The sequence below is a fragment of the Ascaphus truei genome, chromosome 5, assembly GCF_040206685.1.
Source record: "Ascaphus truei isolate aAscTru1 chromosome 5, aAscTru1.hap1, whole genome shotgun sequence".
Classification (NCBI taxonomy): Eukaryota; Metazoa; Chordata; class Amphibia; order Anura; family Ascaphidae; genus Ascaphus; species Ascaphus truei.
The window spans coordinates 195,789,854-195,814,305 of NC_134487.1; the positions used below are offsets into that span (position 1 = coordinate 195,789,854).

At 41.3% G+C, this 24,452-nt stretch overlaps 1 protein-coding gene across 1 annotated transcript in view; it reads right to left on the minus strand.

Moving 5' to 3' along the window:
- Positions 1–7,808: 7,808 nt before the first annotated feature.
- LOC142495721 (zinc metalloproteinase-disintegrin-like cobrin) overlaps positions 7,809–24,452 on the minus strand; it is a 475,628-nt gene continuing 458,984 nt past the window's right edge. Inside the window, exons 18-19 of the mRNA XM_075601587.1 lie at positions 8,246–8,315; positions 7,809–8,010 (exon numbers count right to left, since the gene is read on the minus strand). Coding sequence (XP_075457702.1) covers positions 7,964–8,010; positions 8,246–8,315 — 117 coding nt within the window. The 3' untranslated portion in view covers positions 7,809–7,963. The remainder of the gene's footprint in view (positions 8,011–8,245; positions 8,316–24,452) is intronic.

The window sequence follows — 24,452 nt, forward strand, 5'->3', positions numbered from 1 at the left end:
TGTTTTTACTTACAAGAAAAAAATGAATTGATGAGATTCTGGCGTGTCTGGCCACCACTGGCTGTTTGTTCATTTTCAGCAGCTACATGGGTGGGATGCTCGTCTACCAAAGGCTCAGCTAGGTCTGATTGTACATTGTGCCTGAGTGCAACATTGTGCAAAATGCAACAGGCAAGGATAATATCAGACACTTTTTGAGGCTTGTATAGAAGAGTCCCACCAGTTCTGTCCAGACACCTAAATCTGGTCTTGAGTAGGCCAAATGTCCTCTCTATAACAGATCTTGTAGATATATGGGCTGCATTGTACCTCTCCTCTGCTTCAGTTTAAGGGTTTAGCACCGGAGTCAAGAGCCACGGCCTAATTCCGTATCCTGAGTCACCTATAATGAATGGAGCACACATAAGCTGACATTAGTGATCAAATTCTACAATGCCAACATTCCTAAAGAAAAATGTGTTTTGTGTTAGAACATCTAAATCTGTACTCACCCAGCAGCCAACCATATTCAAAATGTCCCTCTTCGAACGCATGGAAGACTGAAGAGTTCCTCAGGATAGAGGAATCGTGACTGGAACCAGGGAATTTGGGTACCACATGCATTATCCTCATCGTGGCATCACATACCACCTGTACATTGAGTGAATGGTAGTGCTTACGATTGCGGTACACATGCTCACTCTGACTAGGTGCAATCAAAGCAACATGTGTGCAATCGATTGCACCCAGCACACATGGTATCCCTGCTATATTATAAAAGGCATTCCTGACTTCCAGCCACTCTGTTGCCTCTGTAGGAAAATGAATATAATTCCTAGCGCGTCTATTGAGTGCATAGAGAAACTGGGTAAAGGCTCGCAAGAATGTAGATTGCGAGACCCCGCCCACTATGCCCACAGTTGTCTGGAATGACGCGGAAGCAAGATAATGTAATGAGCACAGCATTTAAACAAGCCCAGGGACTGCACGACCTCTGGCTGTGAAAAAATCTAAATCTCCCCTTATCTCCTCATAAAGAGATAAGATTGCTGCTGAACTCAAACGATAGCGACTTACTATCTCCTCCTCACTCATCCCATCTAACAGGGTTCTCTCCCTGTACACACGCGGATGAGGCACAACTTGTCTCCTCTGTCTTCTCCTCTGATCTCCTGTCCCTCTACCTGTCCCTCGGCCTGTCCCTCTCCCTGTCCCTGTCGTATCCGCGTGCCTGTCCCTGTCACTGTCCCTCGGTCTGTCCCTCCCTTGCCCTATATCATTCTCTTGATCAGCAAGCATGTCATAGAAAAGAATGTTCCTCCGTCTCCTAAACAATCGCAACATTTTGAAATGAGTAGCTGTGAATGAGCAGGTAATGGGCGTCCTTTAAATAGGTATGTGATGATGTCAGGTGACATAGTAAAATGCAAGGTGTTACAGTACATTAACATAATAAAGTACTTCTGTGCCAAGCTGTGTGCAGTTGTTCTTAGAAGTATTTGTTGTGTGTATTCTGCAGGGAATGATGATATTTGCCAATGATGTCACGTGAAGCTTTGTACAAACATTGCTTGAAAATAAATAGTTGAATGTGCAATGCATGTAAAACTTCTGAACGCAACAGTCAGTCATGTAATTAGACAAAAAGGCTGAGATTGACGTGGGAAAAGTTTGCTGTAACATGTGTAATTAGCCATGTTATTGTCACATGTTGACAACAATGAATAGTCGTGTGCATATGCATGCATTTCTGTAATGAGGATAGTTGCTATAGAATGAGTTTACAAGGTGTCACAATGATTAATTACTGTACATGTGTGTATAAGTTAGGTTGAAGTGCTTGTAATGCAACGGTTATAATGTAAACATGCAATGTGATTGAGCGTCCAATAAGTGACGTCATGAAAATAGGGAGGACCAAACCTAGATGTAAACATGAGAAGAAAGATGTACATGAACGTTTAAAGATGCGTCACACATTACAAGCATTGTGTAATGTAAAGCAACATGAATATACGCTGTATGTGTTAGATGTGTGACATGTGTAACATCATATAAATAATTGTCGCTCAGTTCAGTAAAATGTGTGATATGATGTGAGGTTCTCCTTTAAGAGTTGAGTATAGTATTTTCCCTTGACACATCATCACATGATGAGTAATGTGACACGCAAATGATGAAAACATGTAAAAGTACAATGTTATGCAAATAATACACGTCAGCCGTGACACAATGCAGGGAATGCCCCCCACACTGTAATGCAAATCACGTTTGTATTGTGAGCAATGAAACGTAAACAGTACTATACTGTTATACGTCCCCGCTCCATTGACTTCCATTGATGTACAGAAGAGTTTTTTTTCTAAGTGCCGTTCCGGCAGCCTTAGCGATCGTTCTCCCCTCCAACTTGCCAACTTTAGTTGGCGGGAGAAATTGGCCATAACATCTCAATTTCGTAGTGCCGATCAGCCCCGATAAGCTGATTTTGTTACTTGAATCCAGCCGATTTAAAAAAGTGGCGATCAGTGGCGAAAACAGGCTTATCGGCAGCCGACTGGTCATAACAAAATTATCGGCTACGAAAACTGGCGAAATCAAGCACTTATCGGCGCTTACTGAATCTCAAACCCAATTTTGGCTATAAAATGCCGAAAAAATCCTTATCAACGCTTACTGCATGAGGCCCATAGTTTATCCTGGTAATCATTTTTTGTACAACAAAATATTTGTTGTATACATTTTCCACGCACAGTGGCACTCTTTTTTGACATAAACATATATTCATGATGTGGTGGGTGTAGGAGTTTGAGCTAGCTGGGAATGTGTGTTAACCAAACTTTTTTTGAACATCACAGTCTCCGATGGGTAATGAATTCCACATTTTAACTGCCCTTACTATAACGAGTTCTTCCTTTGCTGCTGGCCATATCAGGGGGAGGGTCATGTGACTGCTTTAGATGTATAAAACAAATATCCCCCCTGCATTGGCAGGGTAGCATTGCATCTTAAGAGTAATGCATTTAAAGTGATCATTTTAAGTGACAATATAAAGTTAGACTATAGTTTAACTAGAGGTGACTGGTGACTGCATCTTTCTGCAAACTCTCTTACTCAAAGCAACAAAAAGTGAGTTTATATGACCACACTTTGATCCTATGCTTGTTAACCTGCATATTTTAACCCCCCACCCCTTTACAACTTATTTCACTGCAGCCTCTCCCAAAACTGACTGCACACAATACCTCCCACACCCACTCAGCCCACTGAAACCCTGAATTGACTCCAGCATTGCATGCAGCAAAACATTTGACAAGGAACAGGCGCACCCCTGCTGTTTAGTCTGCACACACTAACTTTGCTCACATCAGCTCCATGCAGCACTGCCTACCTCTGGCATAATGAACCTGCTATGTATCTTAACTTTTTTCTTTCTCCTGGCCTCATGGAGATGTTGCTCCCTCTATACACTACAAACTCCTCCATCCTGGCCCACACCCAACATCACCATACACCCTGGACTACTCAAAAGCCTTGCACTATCTACTGAATGTTGGTGGAGAACTCTAAATACCAGCACACCAACCACTGCTCACTCTAATGGCAAACACCACAAATTTACAACTTGCAAACAACTACCCAAATTTCTACTCATACTATTACTCTCTTTAGCAGGTGATATTGAACCTAACCCAGGTCCTCCCATTTCAACTCTGTCCCATGCCCCTTGAGAATTCCACCTTTAAATTCCAAAAAGGGCTATCTGTCACCCATATAAATATCCGGCACCTGCTGCCCAAACTGGACGAACTAAGGGCATAGTGCTTTATGCATAAACCCAAAGCCATCATTCTTACAGAAACATGGCTAACCCCTAAAACCCCTGATGCAAATATCGCCATTCAGGGATACTCCATTTTTAGGAGAGATAGGTCAAAGAGAGGAAGAGGGGTGTTATTTTATATTGCAGACACCTTACAATTTACACTGTTAAATTGCCCCCAAAGCCCACCCTCTTTTGAAATTCTAGTTGGCAAAATCTGCCTCCCCTTTTCTAAGCCCATCTTGCTCGCTGGCATCTACCGCCCCCCTAAAGCCCCTCTACAATCCCTGACTGATATCACCCAGTTTCTTGGCTCCATTTCCTCTCTGAATGAGAAGAGTGAGCTGCTAGTTCTTGGGGATTTCAACTTCAATTGGCTTGACCCTAAAAACCACAAGATCCAGATACAACTCAAGTCACTTAACCCATCACAAGTCATTTCCCAACCCACACGGACAAACCTGAAATCGCATAACCATTCCTTGATAGACTGGATTTTCTCCTCAAACCCCAGAAGAATCCAATCCTCTGGCATCCTTCCTGATATTTTCAGTGATCATGCAATAGTGTACTGTATAAGGAAAATTAAACCGCCCCATTCAAGCCCTAAAGTTCTCCTCACTAGAACATTTAAAAACTTTAACCCACAACAGTTTCTGGATGACCTTACCAACTGCCCATGGCACAGATTCGATTTAATTCCCGACCCTGATTCTGCGCTAGACTATTTCCAATCAGAGTTCTTAAAACTCTGCGATACACATGCTCTACTACGCAAAATAAGGGTACAGGGGGCCCACCTTCCATGGGTTACAACTGACCTTATTGCACTCTACCACTTCAGGGATACCTTGTGGAAAATCTACAAAGTGACAGGCACAACCAAGGATCTTAATCACTACAGATGCCTGCGGAACATGTGCACAAGGCAAACAAGGCATGCAAAAGCACAATATTACTCAGACAATCTCCACCAAAATACATTAAACCCAGCTAACTTCTGGAAGGTTTTCAACAATATATTCCAGCCTTCTAACCACCAACAACCAAGTAATATCACTAAGGGGGATATTACTCTGAAAAACCCCACTGACATTGCAAATGCATTCAATGATTACTTTGTGGGGTGTGCCATTAACTTATTAGCTAAACACAGCCCAAACCACAAACCTGAATCTCATCCTGGGAGTACCCACATAGCCCCACCCCCTCCCAACACTGCCCCCAATTTTCAATTTGGCCCAGTATCTGAAGAGGAGATTACACAAGCGCTCCTCAAACTAAAACTAAGCATCCAATAAGGACCTGACTTACTACAATCTAGGCTCCTACGACTTGGTGCCCCAGCCATTGCCAAACCAATTTCTTCCATAGTCAACTCTATCCTGTCTGCAGGCCATATCCCTAAGACCTCGAAAACTGCCAGAGTTGTCCCAATCTTTAAAAAAAGTGGGGACAAAAAAACTGTCTCAAACTACAGGCCAATCTCTCTTCTCCCAATTCTATCCAAAGTCATGGAAAAATTTGTCCACTCCCAATAAAGCGATTACTATACCAAGACAAATTTCCCTAGCCAATTCCAATCTGGCTTTGGTCCCAAACACTCCACCGTAACTACCCTTCTAAAAGTTTGCAATGAAATCCAGTGTGGAATGGAACGGGGACAAAACACTGGTGCAGTATTCCTAGATTTTGCAAAGGCTTTTGATACTGTTGATCATGCTATCTTGCTAAACAAACTCCAGAGCTCTGGAATAGGGAAGTATGCTTTAAACTGGTTTCAGTCCTAGCTATCAGGTAGATCCCAACATGTGTCCTTCTCAGGCTCTAACTCTAACCCCCTGGATATCACCTGTGGTGTCCCGCAAGGCTCTGTTCTGGGGCCCCTACTCTTCTCAGTGTTCATTAATGATCTTCCCACAGCTTGTAAGGAAGCCTCAATACACATGTCTGCAGATGACAGAATCCTATATGCACACAGCCATAGCCTCTCTAACCTTCAACACATACTTCAGTCTGACTTTTTGAGACTCGAAAACTGGATTTCCCAAAACAAACTGTTTTTAAACACTGACAAGACTGTAACAATGGTATTTGGGACCAAGACTAAATTTTTAAAGCTTCCAGCAACTGAGCTCCAGATTAGAACCAACATTAACACCACCCTAACCCCTGTTACTAGTTTTAAATACCTGGGCATATGGTTTGACTCCCACTTAACATTTGGGATGCACATTGATACCCTGACAACCAAGACTTATGCCAAACTAGGGGTACTTTACAGGAACAAATCCTCCCTAAGGCCCGGGCCATAGAGGTGTGGGGAGAGCGGAGGCGCGATAACGCTGAGGCTCGCCTGCATCAGTCAGCGCGATTGCACGGACTGGCAGGCGAGCCAGCATGCGCGAAGGGAGCCGGGGGGGAGGTGGTTGGAGGCAGGGTCAGTGCGTCGCTGGGCCAATCTCCCACGACGCACTGACGTCAATGTCACGGCGCCGACGTCATGGCGCCATGACGTTGACGCTGGTGTGCTGCGATTGGATTGTTTCAGCTGACAGCGCGCTGAAAAACAGCTTGGCGCTCGGCTGAAACCTCCAACTCATCAGCACGCCTGCGGACTCTCGTGTGAGCCCCCTCTCAAGGCATCCTCATTGAGGATGCAGGGGCTCAGCGCGGAGCATCCGCACGCCTCAGCACGGCCTGTCCATCTATGGACACGGCCTAAGTCTCCTGGTCAGAAAGCATATCGCACAGCAGATGCTAATGCCAATTATTGACTATGGAGACATAGTATATGGCTCGGCACCTCAAACCCACCTTAGCAAACTTGACACCCTCTACAATTCAATTTGTCGTTTTGTTCTCCAATGCAACTACAACACACATCACTGTGAAATGCTCAAAGAACTAGATTGGTCATCACTCGAGTCTAGGTGCAAAGTTCACCTTTCCTGTCTTGCATTTAAATTCTTTATGGGCAAGCTACCCAGCTATCTGACAAAGCTCCTCACCCCTACCACCTGCAGCACTTATCACCTTAGATCAAACTCCAAAAGACTGTTCATGGTCCCAAGGCTCAACAAAGTATCCGGCCGTTCCTCCTTCTCTTACCGTGCACCCCAAAACTGGAACAACCTACCAAAGACTCTCACACCCACCACCAGTTTAAGTTCTTTCAAATCTAAGGCGGTCTCACATTTTCATCTGGTCTGTAACTGTCTCATACGCCCATAATATATATTTTCTTTAACTGTGCATGCAATGTCTTGTATATAATGTATACCCTGTTCATTTATGTAACTGTATTTGTAACCATGTATTATGTGTCTTAACTCTGTGCCCAGGACATACTTGAAAACGTGAGGTAACTCTCAATGGTCTTACTGGTAAAATATTTAATAAATAAATAAATAAATTATATCTCCTTTCCTCAAATCTTATGGGATGACCCTGTGTCGTTTGTACTGCCCTTGTGATGAATAGTTCTTTTGAAAGTTCCTTGTATTGTCCCTGAATATATTTAATTATTGTTATTATATCCCCTCTTAGAAGCCTTTTTTCTAATTTAAAAAAATCTAATTTACCATACCTCTTCGCATAAATCAGAATATCCATCCCCTTTATTAATTTGGTGCCTCTTCTCTGCCTCCTTATTTATCGTATAGATTTAGGAATCTTGAGGGCTGACTTTTTAAAGCCACTACATATCAGCTCTAAAATATGAAGTTCTGCTAGGGCATTTCATCACTATCTATAACTGCCTCTATTTCTATTATTTATGTGTATTGAGCCATATATAGATATTTCCTTAATTGTTACATTTATGTGAATTACGTTCACTTTTGTGCAATTGAGTATTTGACTATCCTGTTTTCCTACCTCCCCTCCTTCCCCCCCCCCCACCCCCCTATTTTTCACTATTAAGATTAGGAATGACAAATATTAACTTTGAATACAAAGAATAAAATGCTCACTATGAAAACAAACAAATTCTACTGTAATCAAAGAGTAATGCAAATAACTTTTATTTACACGTATTTCAATACAGTGCATACTATTTTTAATCACAATTACATCATTGCTTTCATAATGGTGACACAAATCGGCAAGGTGAGGGGTTATGCATTTCTAAGGTATATATTGGCGTTGCCTTTACTTTGTCACTCATCCTGATGAAGGTATTGTTTGTCCCGAAACGTTGTGCTTCACGTCTGCAAATAAAAAAAAACTCATAATGTCTTTTTGAAGCCTATGAAGTTTCACTGTGCGAGGCAGACTTTATTCTTCAATTGACTACTTTGGCGGTTCTGGTTCTGGCCGATTCTGCATAATGACAAGACTGGCTAACATTCAGAGCTAAGACAAGTGCCCACCCACCTCCGCCATTTTCTTCTACAGTATGTATAAAGATCTCGCCGAATGTATCCCCCACCCTTATGCACTCACTTGAAGTCTTTTCACAGTCAGGAGGCACCCAGCCCTCCTCACATTGACACTGCAGCTCATGGTCACAAGTCTGGAAGAATAGAAGTGACTATCATTATTCGTTCACAGCCTAGAAACTCACCTAATATACACAGAATGGGTAAAGGGGCCAATGTGACATACAGTCAGTGACAGATTTAATGGGTTCTTCTATGTAGGTCATATCTCTTAAAAATATCGAACAAGTATAAGAATTTAAAAATAACTTTATAAACGTTTCATCTCTCAAATAGTAAACCAATGCTTTGATGCGTTTTTACTATCATTGCCTAATCTCATTTGTGATAAGACTATGGGGCCTATGCACTAAGCATCACAGTATGCAGAAAGGCCCGAATAACAGTGATAGCAACATTTGAAAAAATGGCCAGTAGCCGGCGTCGAAATGATCTGCCCTCCGAAAAGGGCTTACCTGGCGAGTTGATTCTGCTGCAGAGAGAGAGAGAGAGAGCCGCCTCTGTCTCAAATCACAGCCGAAATAAAAAAATAATAATTTAATTTTATTATTAATATAGAAAAAACTTCTCTGGAGCAGAACTGCATTGATTTCAGGTCCGGGGAACCCCCGCTTCCCGAGATACAGGCCCCATCGTTATGGGATATTTACATGCATTGGACATACCGGCACCACATAACAGGGCCTGTATCTCAGGAAGCAGAGGGTCCCCCGACCTCAAATTAACATGGCTCTGCTCCGGAGACCACTCTGCTCATCTTCATTAGTAATAAAATTAAAATATGTAGTAAGCACCAATACACAACCAACTCTGTGCCCCCACATAAAACCATTATTTATTTATTTATTTGAACATACAATTGATTACATAGGCCGGTGGGGGTCCCCGCTGGCCTGCGGTACCATTCATGTTGTAAAAAAAAATTAAGATGGCCTACATTTCAATAAATACACCTCTCCCCCACCTCACATACAGGGGGGAGAATGTTAAAAAGGTTGGAGGAGATTTTAAACTAGGATGGAGGGGGGAGGGGAATGAAACAGATAATGAACAAAGTAGAATAGATGAGGAAACAAGGGGTTATGGAGGTAGAATGGGGGCAAGTGCGAGTTTGACAAGCAGAGAGACAATCATAGTAAATGCAGATAATATTAGAAAACTTCTAAAGACTAAATCAAGTTGGCGCAGAAAGGAAGGAGAAGATAATAGTACAGGCTGAAAAAATAAATAAATGCATGCTTGCTAATGCAAGAAGTCTGACAGCTAAAATGGGGGAGCTTGAATTAATAGCTACAAGGCTGCAGTATGATATCATAGGTGTTACTGAAACTTGGTGGGATGAAACTCATGACTGGGCAGTTAATTTATAGGGTTAATCCCTTATTCAGAAGAATCGAGCAAATAGAAGAGGAGGTGTAGTATGCTTATGTTAAACCGTATCTAAAATCTATTGTCAGGGATGATGTTTATGAAGGGAATGATGAAAATGTAGAGACCATGCGGGTAGAAATTAGCAAAAAAATAAAATAAAAAAATCCTATAACTCAGTGCTACAACCAATAGTGATACAATATATAAGTGATTGTGATAACGTTTGAATAACTAAAACCAAACTCTGTGAGCGATTGGTGAAGCTGCCTAGGGATTCCCTCCTAGCAAATTATCTCACAAATTTGCAATACGAATACATAGATAGAAAATGGTGAGATTCCCGGCGCTACAAGTACTGCACCGACACACTTTATTCGAGCAAATACCCAGTATGTACCTGGCAGATACCTGGAATGCGCCGCTCCTCACCTCTGACAAGCCCCGTTGCGTTTGCCTTCCCAGCCTGGGTTCATGCCTGGCTGACGGGCGGCTGATCTGTTAAATGATAATGATTAGGATTTAATAGGCTGCAATGCTTCGCGTGTCTACCAGATGGCATAAATTCATGAATTGTAATGCAGTATATATATATATATACTGTGCAGTATTGCAGCCAGCGGGAATAAAATGCTTCAATCCCTGCCTGGAAAATAACCCAATGCACTCGGGCAGAAAACAGTCACAAACCTCAATACAACCGGGTATACCCGAATTCGTGGAACTAGCCGAGCTCGAATAAAGTGTGTCGCCAGTGTATAACATAATATTACCCCAGTCCATAAAAAATGTCCATGGGGATCTACAGTTCTCCTGGTGATGGATGCAAATGGGTCTACCTCGTTTTTTTCTCCAATCGTTTCGTGATGCAAAGACCGTCACTTCCTCAGTTGTGGGGAGGAGGAGCTACAGTGCTGTCGGCAAGGAGGTGCGTGAGAGTGTCTGAGGCGCCTCCGTGTGATGTCAGTGACGAGCGCCGGTTTTGGAATTCGGGCAGTGAGAGTGCTCGAGGCACATTGCGGGACACCCAGCATTACCTTACAATTAGCGGACGGCACTTTGAAAGTGTTTTTAATACAGCCCGGCTTATGTGGGTAAGTGCTTGTCTTTGTTTTGCTTTTATTTAATATTGTTAGCAATCTGCACCATCCTTTCCCTTGTTACTCTTTCTTTGGGAACCCACGGGGGACATGAGAAGCCTGCACCAGGGGGGCTACCAATTAGAGAAATAAACGAGGTAGAGACTACACGTGGGGTTCCTGGGAGTCAAGGAGAAGAGGCAGATAACAGATTTTCTCCACTGAACTCAACAATAATTTTTCTTGTAAGTAGGATTCCTTTTGGTGTTAAGGGCTGCCATCTAGTGCTTGTTACTGCGCAATTGTGTGTTTTGTTTTTTGTATTTGCCTACAGGAATACCAGCAAGGTGCCAGTCGGCAGTAGTGGTTTTGTGACCCATTTTCATCCATCACCAGGAGAACTGTAGAGCTCCATGGACATTTTTTATGGACTGGGATAACATTATGTTTTAGCGCCGGGAATCTCACCATTTTCTATCCGGGTAGAAATTAGCAGTGGACGTAAGAGTATAAAGAAAATGTTTGTAGGGATATGCTATAAACCACCAAATATCTGTGAGATTGAGGAAGCTAAAATAATTTTGCAAATGGAGAAGGCATCAAAACAAGGTTAGGTTTGCATAGTGGATGATTTTAATTATCCAGACATAGACTGGGGCAATGAGATTAGCAATACAACAAAAGGAAACTGTTTTTTGGGGGTGCATAAAGACAATTATATGATCCAAATTATTGAGGAACCAACCAGGAGAGGGGCAATACTGGATTTGGTAATATCAAACAATGTAGAAGTAATAGCAGATATTCAGTCCTGGAACATTTGGTTAACAGTGACCATAACATGGTCTCATTTTAAATAAATGATCAAAAAGCAGATTACTTGGGTTCAACAAAGACCTTAAACTTTAGAAAGGCAGATTTTAATAAACGGAGGACTAATCTACAAGTAATACATTGCGATGATGTTTTTGCAGGGATAAAAGTAGAAGATAAATTGGCAGTCTTTAAACCATTGTTAGAAAAGCCCACTCATCAGTGTATACCCTTGGGTAAAAAGTATAAAAGAAATAAGTCAAAACCAATGTGGATAAATAAAAAGGTAGGGGATGAAATGGAAAAGATGAGGCAGGCGTTTAGATTCTTATGTCAGAAGGGACGGAGGCATCATATCAGAATTATAAGGAATGTAACAAAAAATGCAAAAGGGCAATCAAATTAGCAAAAATGGAAAATTAAAAAAGGATTGCAATAGAAAGTAAGATCAACTCTATAAAGTTCTTTAAGTACCTTAATAACAAAAAAATGAGAAAAGAAAATATAGGACCCTTTCAGTGTGAGATGGGCAGGCAGATTATTGGAGATAAGGAAAACGCAGAGGTTTTAAACAAATTCTTTGCCTCTGTATTTATCAGGGAAGAATCAATGTCAATTGAAGAGTTGCAGGAGGAAGCCACAATCTCCATATTAATAAACAATTGGTTAACTGAGGAAGAAGTTCATAGCTGTAAAAAAATAAATTAAACAAGGCACCTGACCCTTGGATGACATACATCCAAGCGTTCTCAAGGACTTAAGTTCAGTAATAGCCAAACCATTATATTTAATATTCAGAGACTCCATTTCCACAGGCTCAGTACCACAAGATTAGCATAAAGCAGATGTGGTGCCTATATTTAAAAAGGGAGCTAGATCACAACCAGGAAATTACAGATCTGTAAGCCTGACATCAATAGTGGGGAAACTACTTGAAGGTTTAATACGGGATAATATTCAGGAATACCTAATGGAAAACAAAATTATTAGTAATAGTCAGCATGGATTTATGAAGGATAGATCATGCCAAACTAATCTTATTTGTTCCTTTGAGGAGGTAAGTAGGAATTTAGACCAGGGTAATGCAGTTGATGTGGTCTACTTAGATTTTATAAAGGCTTTTGATATGGTTCCACACGAGGTTGGTATACAAAATAAAGCAAATTGGACTCAGTAAAAATATATGCACCTGGATTGAAAACTAGTTGAAGGATAGACAACGAAGGGTTGTCATGAATGGAACTTTTTCAGGCTGGGCTAAGATCGTGAGTGGAGTACTTCAGGGATCGGTACTGGGAACCCTGCTTTTAATCTTGTTACTTAATGACCTTGATGATACTAAATTGTGTAAGGTAGTAGAATCAGAGCAAGATGTAAATTCTCTCCAGAAGGACTTGGAGAGACTGGAAACTTGGTAAATGGCAGATGAGGTTTAATACAGATAAATGTAAGGTTATGCATTTGGGATGCAAGAATAAACAAGCGACTTACAAATTAAATTTGGATACATTGGGGGAATCCTTGATGGAGAAGGATTTAGGGGTGCTTGTAGACAACTGGCTTAGCAATCGTGTCCAAAGTGATGCAGTAGCTGCAAAGGCAAACAAGATTTTATCTTGCATTAAACGGGGAGTGGATGGAAGGAAAGTAAACATAATTATGCCCCTTTAAAAAGCATTAGTAAGACCACATCTTGAATATGGAGTACAATTTTGGGCACCACTCCTTAGAAAAGACATTATGGAAATAGAGAGAGTGCAGAGAAAAAACACCAAATTAATAAAGGGGATGGACAATCTAACTTATGAGGAGAGGCTTGCTAAATTAGATTTATTTACATTAGATAATAGGCATCTAAGAAGGGATATGATAACTATATCCAAATATATTCGGGTACATTACAGGGAGCATTCAAAAGAACTATTCATCCCAAAGGCAGTACAAATGAGTCAGGGGCATTCCTTAAGGTTGGAGGAAAGGAGATTTCACCAGCAACAAAGGAAAGGTTTTTTTTTTTACATTAAGAGCAGTTAAAATGTGGAATTCATTACCCATGGAGACTGTGATGGCAGATGAAATAGATTTGTTCAAAAAAAGGTTGGATATCTTTTTTAGATAGGAAAGGTATACAGGGATATACTAAGTAAACATGGGAAGAATGTTGATCCAGGGAATAATCCGATTGCCAATTCTTGGAGTCCTGAAGGAATTTATTTTTCCCCTTAGGAAATATCATTGGATGATATGACACTGGGGTTTTAATTTGCCTTCCTCTGGATCAATAAGGAAGTATAGATATACGATAAAGTATCTGTTATCTAAATGTAGCATTTAGTATTTTTTCAACCCCATCAACTATGTAACTATGTACTGTAACTATGTAAGTACAGTAATGTGCAAAATAACTATTATCCATATATGGATAATAGATCATTTGTCCATTATTAAACAAAACATTATCCAGGAAGCATAAATAAAGTAAATAAAAAACGTTTTACTTACCCCTGCCATTAGGAAGGGCGTCTTCTTCAGCATACTGCAGGACTATGCCCTCCATTGCTAAAAATAATACATTCAAAAATACAATCTAATGGCCCCTAACCCATTAATCAACGTAGCGGTTGATAGCAACTTGTAAGAGATGTGTGCAGAGGTACGCAATGGAGACCGCTTAAAGTGAAAATAAAATTAGGCTTTATTGCGCCTGTTCCTTTAACACAACAAAAACATTCAAAATAAGAAAAAGAAAAGCCTACTCCACTTTGAAAATATCTACACATATAGTCCAGCCCTCTCTAACTGGGTGAATAGCTAAGATAATTACCAGCCCCAAACAGACACACACACACACACACAGACACACACACACATATAAATATATAATATATATATATATATATATATATATATATATATATACGAACAACGAAAATACCTGCAACAGACCACCCATAAATAGTGCTAAAAATCAATAAATAGTGTATAACCAATATAAATGGGTTCCAGGTTTCTGCTCATTCTGACTTAGCCGTTTCAAAGGTTTCTCCGCCATTACGCTCAATGGTAGGACCCTCCTCGCCGGCTAGACTGGTCGGACCCTGTTGGGGTGAAGTGAGAGGGAATTTTATCTCTAGGTGCCCTAGAACAGAAGTTCCCACGCCAATTGCCCTAGTTCCCACGCCAATTGCCCTAGTTCCCACGCCAATTGCGCGATCAGGCAGTAAAAAAACAGTGCAGCAAGCCTCGACATTCTAGAAACACTGTATTTTGTTATACTGTACTATCAAAGGAGCAAATGGAAACAATGCACAGTACAGTAAGACAAATCAACATGTTCTTTTATTGGTGCAGTCAGTTCAAAAACATTTATTTACAAATACAATGTTGAAGCATTTTAAGTAACATCTCCTTTATTAAAGAAACACAGTACTGTATACAGTACAGTACAGTGGGATGGTGCGCAATACTGTCAGTCAGACCTGCACCAGTTCAGTCCTAGAGGGCAGCAAACATGGCAGGTTTTCAGGGCAACCTTGAAAACCGTGCCTGTTTGCGGCCCTCGGGGACTGGAGTTGTGCATGTCCTGTGTAAAAAAACACACAACAACATCTCCTTTTTTAAGTACAGCGGGTACTGTAGGGCAAAACATTTACAGTACAATACAGTTCAGCACAACAGTATGGTCTCACTGAAAGTCCTCCACATTGTCCATCCGTGGCCGATTCCTTGCATGGCGCAAAACGCCATTAATGCAGTCTCTTGCGCCTTTCATTACAGGATCTGTAACTGGATAAAAGCGCCGCATTTCTTCCACAATGTTTTTCCTTAAATTGACAGGAAGCGCCTTTTTTACGCGATTCCCATCGTAGTTCACTTTGAAGATCCACTCGCAGTACAACGAGTAGGGAACATGGTGCTTAAAAATGATCAAGGCATACTTGTGGGGTACACCAGCACTCTTCACCCTATAGTTCTCCCTGAGCTTCGGTGGCAGATCGCACAGGGTGATGTCGGGCACCGTTTCGATGCGAGCGGGTGTAGGTCTTTTGGGAACGGTGTGCTTGAGGCGACAGGCGATGGTAGGTTGTCTGGGAGGAAGCTTTCCTCCGGTTGTGGTCGCCGTGTTGTCTCCTGGCATGGTATTGACGGGGTTGTCATGTCCTCCTCAACGGCATACATGTACACTACATCTTCTGGTGGAGGGGGTGCGCTTGGTGATGGAAGGGGGTCGAAGGTCCCATTCATCACATCCATGTCACCCCCCTGCTCCGGCGTCGGGGAAACAGGGGCATTAGCACTGAGCAAATAATGTATGCCCGCTATGTCAGCCTCTATCTTCTCCATCCGTCCATCCATCCGTTGTTCCATTTGTAGCATCCGTTGCTCCACATTTAGCATGGTCTCCAGAAGCAGATCTATCTTTGCTAGCACAATAGAATTCCCGGGGAGATCCACAATTATCCCATTCAGCATCCGCTCTAACGAGCTGCTTCTTGTGCATGGCGTCTGGACATCTGGGGGGATGGGTGCAACAAGGGATGAGACGGGGGTTCCATGGACAGAAGCGGCATCGATGGAGAGTGGAGGAGGTGACCTGTGGATACCCGGTAGAGGAGAAGCGGCAGCGTCGTCGAAGAGGGATGGAGAAAGTGACTTTTGGATTTCCGGGCGAGAAGCAGAGTCGTCCAAGAGCAAAGGAGACAGTGACCCGTGGATTTCAGAGGCGGCAGCGTCGTCAGATGGAACCGGAGAAGATGGGGGTGGAGAAGACGAGCTGGAGATTTCCGGGACAGCTACAGCAGAGTCGTCGAAGCGTATGGGAGGAAGTGGTCTGCGGTTCGATGGGTTGGCTGCCAATCGTTTTATGTCGAGAGTACATCACCGTATATCTTCTTCACATAATAAGGCTGACGTCTAAGAAAACTCTTAACCTTTGGGGTCAGCAGAAGGTTTTCTTTATTTGCCTTAGCCTGTCGCTTTGCCCTTGGCGTGGAATCGGCAACCGCCTTTCGCTTTTTCAGCTTGACAGGAACGGCAGAGGTGAGTGGGTTCTTGCATCCATAGAAACGGGGTTGCTCCATGGAAGCAGGTGGCACAATGCAGTATCTGGACAAGGGCAAGTTCAGATAAAGATCATGGAGTGGTTGGCAATGCAGTGTGTAACCTTTTATGCATGGCGACCAGGTACAGGTGTTGAAAGTGGGCGTACTCTAATGTGAGTCATTACCATATAAATACACCAACCATTTTGTGTATTGACTGCACATAGAATACACATCGACTAAACATGGAATATACATTCTTGTGTTTGTATTTCTTTCTACTCGCAGCAATGCCTGTTAAAAAGATTTCAAAGGATCTCAGCATGCGAATTAAGGAGATGTACACGAGCGGACACCAAATTGCAGATATCCAGCGCTGGTTAGCTGCTTCTGACCTCGTTGTGCCAACAACCACCGTGTGCTTTCATGCATACGGAAAAAACAGAGACCGCAAAAGGGCACCAAGGGTAACTAACGCGTAAGTATATTTATAAAACTTATAAAACTGTTCATACAGTTCATACAGTACAGTACATCAACAGTACAGTTCTGTATCTACTGTAATATTGTTGTTATTTCTGTTGATTTATATTACAACATAGTTTGTCTATTTATATTTATAGTACAGCAGTATACATTTTTTGTATATTTCTATTTATCTTACAACGGTATATATAGGATGTACACTGGCGACACATTTAATTGCACTGCGGCCAGATCCGCAAGCCGGGAGATTTCCCGGCTTGCTAGTGGCCGCCCCTCGGCGTGCCGCGCGTCATAGACGCGCGGTAACGCGTCTTCGGGAGCGTGCGCCCCCTGCACGCGTGTCCAGGGGCTCCCCGAGGGAGTCCTGGTGTCCCGCGATCGCGGGACAGCGGCAGGGGGTTCCGGGGGACCCGGCGGACCCGGCAGCGGTAGGGAGAGCGCCCCGATCGGAGGGCGCTCTTCCGCTGCTTCGGCGCGCGCCCGTCACACTCGGGCGCGCGCCAGGCTACTGCTGCGGCACAGAACGGGCAAATGCTCGAATAAACTGTGCCGCAGCAGTATATTTATATTTATATTACAACAGTATATTTATTTTGTATATTTATATTTATAGTACAACAGTATATATATTTTGTCTATTTATATTTATAGTACAGCAGTATACATTTTTTTTTATTTCTATTTATCTTACAACGGTATATATAGGATGTATATTAATATTTATATTACAACAGTATATTTATTTTGTATATTTATATTTATAGTACAACAGTATATATATGTTGTCTATTTATATTTACTGTATATTACAACATTATATTTATCTACATTTTATATTGCTGCATATTAATAAAATAATATATTTTCTTTACAACTCTTCTGGTGGACAAAATAAGTGAGGAGAATGATGAGAGGAGTGCAATAAGGGTTAAAAACACTCTGCAGGAAAAGCACAATCTGACTGTATCCGAGACCAGCATAAAGAAGATGAGACGCAGCATTGGATGGAAATATGGACGTGTGAGGTTAGTACTGGACAGTACAGGAGGTAAAAGTGTTGTTTAGCAAACTGTACTGCACTGTGCCGCTAATTTTTTTTATTCCTTGTCATTACAGAGCGTACCCCATGATACGGGACGCAAACAAAATCAAAAGAGTGGTCCAGGCCCAGGCATGGATCGACAGTGGGGAGGCTTTCCAGGATTGCATCTTCACTGATGAGTCTACTGTGTCACTGGAGGGATTTGCAAGCTTTGCATTCCACAAAAAAGGCCGCATATCTTTGAAGCCGCGGCCAAAACACCCTGTGAAGCTGCATGTGTGGGGTGCCATCTCTAGGCGTGGACCGGGTTGCATTGTCATCTTTGAAGGTAAAATTTATCAAATATAATGTCGCCTAATGCACTGTACTTCACTATTGTTGCCTTACTGTATGCACTGTACTGTACTATTGTGCAGTTTTTTGAGCACTTTTCTTTTCTTGCTATAGGAATCATGAATAAAGCTTTCTTCCAAGACAACATTGTGCCCGAGATAGTGCAATACATCACACGCGAGTTCCCCAATGGTCATCGCTTCTACCAGGACAACGATCCCAAGCACACCGTGTCAACGGCGCATATCCTTGAGCGTGGCATCAACTGGGTGAAGACGCCAGCGGAGTAAGTGCAGTAGACCGTGTCCCATTTTTGTTCCCCACTGTTTTTAGCTCTTAAACCAATTGTCCTTTCTTTCCAATGACAGATCGCCAGACTTCAATCCGATCGAAATGGTCTGGCATAAGCTGAAGGACCATATCCGGAAAGTGGTGAAACCCTCCAAAAAGGACGAGTTGTTGAAAGGCATAATGAGTTTTTGGAACGATGTACTCACCGTGGAACGCTGCAATAAATATATAGACCATATTGCCACTGTGTTGCCCATTGTCATCGTGCGTAATGGGCAAGCATCAGGAAAGTAGTACTGTGCTGTAGTATTGTAAGTACAGTATGATACAGGTAAGTATGGCACAGATATTTTCTTTCCAGATAGTAGGAGTATACAGTAGTTAGTTTTTTCTTTACAGAGAGAGCAGCATCAGCCATCAGGTTACAGTACAGTACATAGAATTTAACAGTAGTCAGAGTATACAGTAGTTACAGTATACAGTAGACTAGTTTGACAGTACTACAGTAACTGCCTACTAACTGCTCCATTTTTTTCTTTCCAGAGAAAGCTGCACCAGCCACCAACAGTAGTTCTACACATCACACAATGCCATAATACAGTACAGTACACACATACAGTACAGTACAGTAACTGCACTAATTTTTTGTTTTCTTTTCGTTTCAGGAAAAAGGATGGCCTAGGGGGAGGTGGGGTTGTTGTGTCCAGTCAAATCTGCTTGTACAGTCAAATGTACAGTATATAAACAGCAGTAATGATGTACACAAAACCTCTCCTCTCTCAATGAACTACTGTACTGCAGACAGAATGAGGAAAAGATAAAGACGGAAAAAATAATATTGCTATACAGTATATAGTATATATATTATACAGTACATTACAGTACTGTGTATATAGTATTAAATAATATTATTATAAATGTGCATTACTCATGTTTCCCCATGTTTTACAAATGTTTTACAAATGGTTATCCAATTTCAAGCTGCCAAAAGAACTTAATAAAGACTGCATTATGTATTATTCCTGATTATTTTTATATTTGTATTTTTTGGTTCCTGATAAAATAAAATAAATATTTATTCACTTTCCTGCTAATCATAATCATTGACAACCACCCCTGCAGTGCACCAATGAATAAGAATGTTTTGTAAATGTTTCTCCGATTTCAATCTGCCAGAAGAATTTTATAAAGGCTGCAGTACTGTATGTATTATTCATGATTATTTTTATCTTTGTATTTTTTTTTCCGTGATGAAATATCAGTTTATTCTCAATTCTCACAGTGCTGTGCACATCAGATTTACATTTCAAATTCGAGAGGGGATTTTACAAAGCGTTACCATTAACAAAACAGGCCTCTAAGGGTTGGGGGAGGGGGATGGTGTGATTAGACGCAGGCGTACTGAGTCTTTGTAGCTCGGTTATGGGCGGATTAAGAACACAATGGCAATATGCAGAAGATTAACGACCCAGTGGAGAGAGGGGTTTGGTAGGATAGGGTGACTCAGCCGATTGACGCTTGGCTAGGGAGGGATTAAAAACACAATGACAAAAGTACTGCAACTGCAGAAAATGAATGACTCTGGAGGTGTGTGGCTGAAATAGTTAACAGCACTGTAATTTCAAAAGGCAGTTCATCATAATAATTTGATGAATAAACCCCCAAATACAACCCCCAAATAAAGTACATAAAAAGCAAGTCACTTTAACTCCCTGTGCCCCATGCACCAAAAACAAACAGTAGATTTTCTATATATATACTGTATATACTGTATATATATTATAAATTAATATTCATACAAAATAAACGTCCATTTTTCATGTATCTCCATGTTTTACAAATGTTTTGTAAATGTTTCTCCGATTTCAATCTGCCAGAAGAATTTAATAAAGACTGCAGTATTTATTATTGTGTATTTTTTTACAGAGGACATGCACGTCTCCAATCCCTGAGGGCCGCAAACAGGCACGGTTTTCAAGGTTGCCCTGTACTGTAGCAGTAAACCATACACCTGTTGATGGTTTGAATTGCTGTGCACTTTAAATGTTTCAAAATTGTACAGTATTTGTAAATAAATGTTTTTGTACTGACTCCACCAATAAAAGGACATGTTGATTTGTCTCACATTGTTTCCATTTGCTCCTTTGACAGAGTAACAAATGTCGAGGCTTGCTGCACTATTTTTTTTACTGCCTGATCGCGCAATTGGCGTGGGAATAGGGCAATTGGCGTGGGAACTAGGGCAATATGCGTGGGAACTTCTGTTCTAGGGCACCTAGAGATAAAATTCATTTTGCCCCTAGATGTTAGGAACCCTCTCACTTCACCCCAACAGGGTCCGACCAGTAATGGCGGCGAGAAAGTGTCACACAGGCGAGGAGGGTCCTACCATTGAGCGTAATGGCGGAGAAAGCTTTGAACCGGCTAAGTCAGAATTAGCAGGAACCTGGACCCCACAACTCCGGTTCTGTTCAACCTAGAGGGCTCAGATTCGGTCACCATGTTGCGGCAGGATTGCATGGCAAATTGCGACCCTCTCGTAGCAACAGAACGGAGTCAGGGTAATGTTAAAGTTTAGGTTTCTGCCATTGACTTGCATGGCAGAAAAAAAAGCCACTTTGGTAATGTGCTTTAAACTGTCTTTTGGTATCTCCGGTTCCGGGGGTCGTGGAAGGCTGATATTTTGCCACTATGTCAAGGGTCCTTCCGCATGAGGACCAGGCGAATTACAACCCGCTCAGACCCACAGAACGGATTATTTTAAATTATATTTCTGAAATACTACCAGTGCCATGCGCTACCACAGGGAGACAGTCAGAGATCAGGGAGGTTAATGCATGGCTAAGAAAGTGGTGTAGGAAGGAGGGGTTTTGGATTTTAGAGCACTGGGACTCCTTTTCTGAGAGGTGCCATCTATATTCTAGGGACGGATTGCACCTCAATGAAGAGGGATCTTCTGTGCTAGGGGGGAGAATGCTAAAAAGGTTGGAGGAGATTTGAAACTAGGATGGAGGGGGGAGGGGAATGAAACAGATAATGAACTAAATGGAATAGATGAGGATACAAGGTGGTATGGAGGTAGAATGGGGGCAAGTGCAAGTTTGACAAGCAGTGAGATACCCATAATAAATAAAGATAATACTAGAAAACTTCTAAAGACTAAACCAAGTGGGAGCAGAAAGGAAGGAGCAGATAAGATAATAGTACAGGCTGAAAAAAACCTGAAATGCATGCTTGCTAATGCAAGAAGCCTGACAGATAAAATGGGGGAGCTTGAATTAATAGTTACAAGGGAGCAGTATGATATCATAGGCATTACTGAAACATGGTGGGATGAAACTCATGACTGGACAGTTAATTTAGAGGGGTATTCTCTTTTTCGGAAGGATTGAACAAATAGAAGGGGAGGTGGAGTATGTCTATATGTTAAACCAGATCTAAAACCTATTATAAGGGATGATGTCTATGAAGGGAATGATGAAAATGTAGAGACCTTGTGGATAGAAATTAGCAGTGGAGGTAAAAGTATAAAGAAAATGTTTGTGGGAATATGCTATAAACCACCAAATATCTGTGAGATTGAGGAAGCTAAAATACATTTGCAAATGGAGAAGGCATCAAAACTGGGTCATGTTTGCATAATGGGGGATTTTAATTATCCAGACATAGACTGGGGCAATGAGATTAGCGTTACAACAAAAGGAAACAGGTTTTTGGGGGTGCTTAAAGATAATTATATGACCCAAATTATTGAGGAACCAACCAGGAGAGGGGCAGTTCTGGATTTGGTCATATCAAACAATGTAGAAGTAATAACAAATATTCAAGTCCTGGAACATTTGGGTAACAGTGATCATAACATGGTCTCATTTGAAATAAATTATCAAAAAACAGATTACTTGGGTTCAACAAAGACTTTAAATTTTAGAAAGGCAGATTTGAATAAACTGAGGTCTAATCTAGTAGTAATACAATGGGACGATGTTTTTGCAGGGAAAAATGTAGAAGATAAATTGGCAGTCTTTAAAACATTGTTAGAAAAACACACTTATCAGTGTATACCCTTGGGTAATAAGTATAAAATAATTAAGTCAAAACCAATGTGGCTAAATAAACAGGTAGGGGAGGAAATGGACAAGAAGAGGAAGGCGTTTAGATTCTTTAAGTCAGAAGGGACAGAGACATCGTATCAGAATTATAAGGAATGTAACAAAAATTGAAAAAGGGCAATCAAATTAGCAAAAATGGATAATGAAAAAAGGATTACAATAGAAAGTAAGGTCAACCCTAAAAAGTTCTTTAAGTACCTTAATAACAAAAAAATGAGAAAAGAAAATATAGGATCAGTGTGAGATGGGTAGGCAGATTATTGGAGATAAGGAAAAAGCAGAGGTACTAAACAAATTCTTTGCCTCTGTGTTTACCAGGGAAGAATCAGGTTCAATAGTAGTGCCACAGGAGGAAGCCACAACCTCAATATTAATGACCAATTGGTTAACTGAGGAAGAAGTTCATAAGCGACTTGAAAAAATTAAAGTAAATAAGGCACCTGGCCCCGATGGCATACATCCAAGAGTTCTCAAGGAGTTAAGCTCAGTAATAGCAAAAACATTATATTTAATATTCAAGGACTCCATTTCCACAGGCTCAGTACCACAAGATTGGCGTAAAGCAGATGTGGTGCCTATATTTAATAAAAAGGGAGCTAGATCACACCCAGGGAATTACAGACCTGTAAGCATGACTTCAATAGTAGGGAAACTACTTGAAGGTTTAAAATGGGATAATATTCAGGAATACCTAATGGAAAACAAAATTATTAGTAATAGTCAGCATGGATTTATGAAGGATAGATCTTGCCAAACTAACCTTATTTGTTTCTTTGAGGAGGTAAGTAGGAATTTAGACCAGGGTAATGCAGTTGATGTGGTCTACTTAGATTTTGCAAAGGCTTTTGATATGGTTTCACACAAGAGGTTGGTGTACAAAATAAAGAAAATTGGACTCAGTAATAATATATGCACCTGGATTGAAAACTGGTTAAAGGACAGACAACAGAGGGTTGTCATAAATTGAACTTTTTCAGGTTGGGCTAAAGTCGTGAGTGGAGTACCTCAAGGATCGGTACTGGGACCCCTGCTTTTTAACTTGTTTATTAATGACCTTGAGGTTGGGATCGAGAGCAAAGTCTCCATCTTTGCTGATGATACTAAATTGTGTAAGGTAATAGAATCAGAGCAGGATGAAATTTCTCTTCAGAAGGACTTGGAGAGACTGGAAACATGGGCAGGTAAATGGCAAATGAGGTTTAATACAGATAAATGTAAGGTTATGCATTTGGGATGCAAGAATAAAAAGGCGACTTACAAATTAAATGGAGATATATTGGGGGAATCCTTGATGGAGAAGGATTTAGGAGTGCTTGTAGACAGCAGGCTTAGCAATAGTGCCCAATGTCATGCAGTAGCTGCAAAGGCAAACAAGATCTTATCTTGCATCAAACGGGCAATGGATGGAAGGGAAGTAGACATAATTATGCCCCTTTACAAAGCATTAGTAAGACCACACCTTGAATATGGAGTACAATTTTGGGCACCAATCCTAAGAAAAGACATTATGGAACTAGAGAGAGTGCAGAGAAGAGCCACCAAATTAATAAAGGGGATGGACATTCTAACTTATGAGGAGAGGCTAGCTATATTGGATTTATTTACATTAGAAAAGAGACATCTAAGAGGGGATATGATAACTGTATAC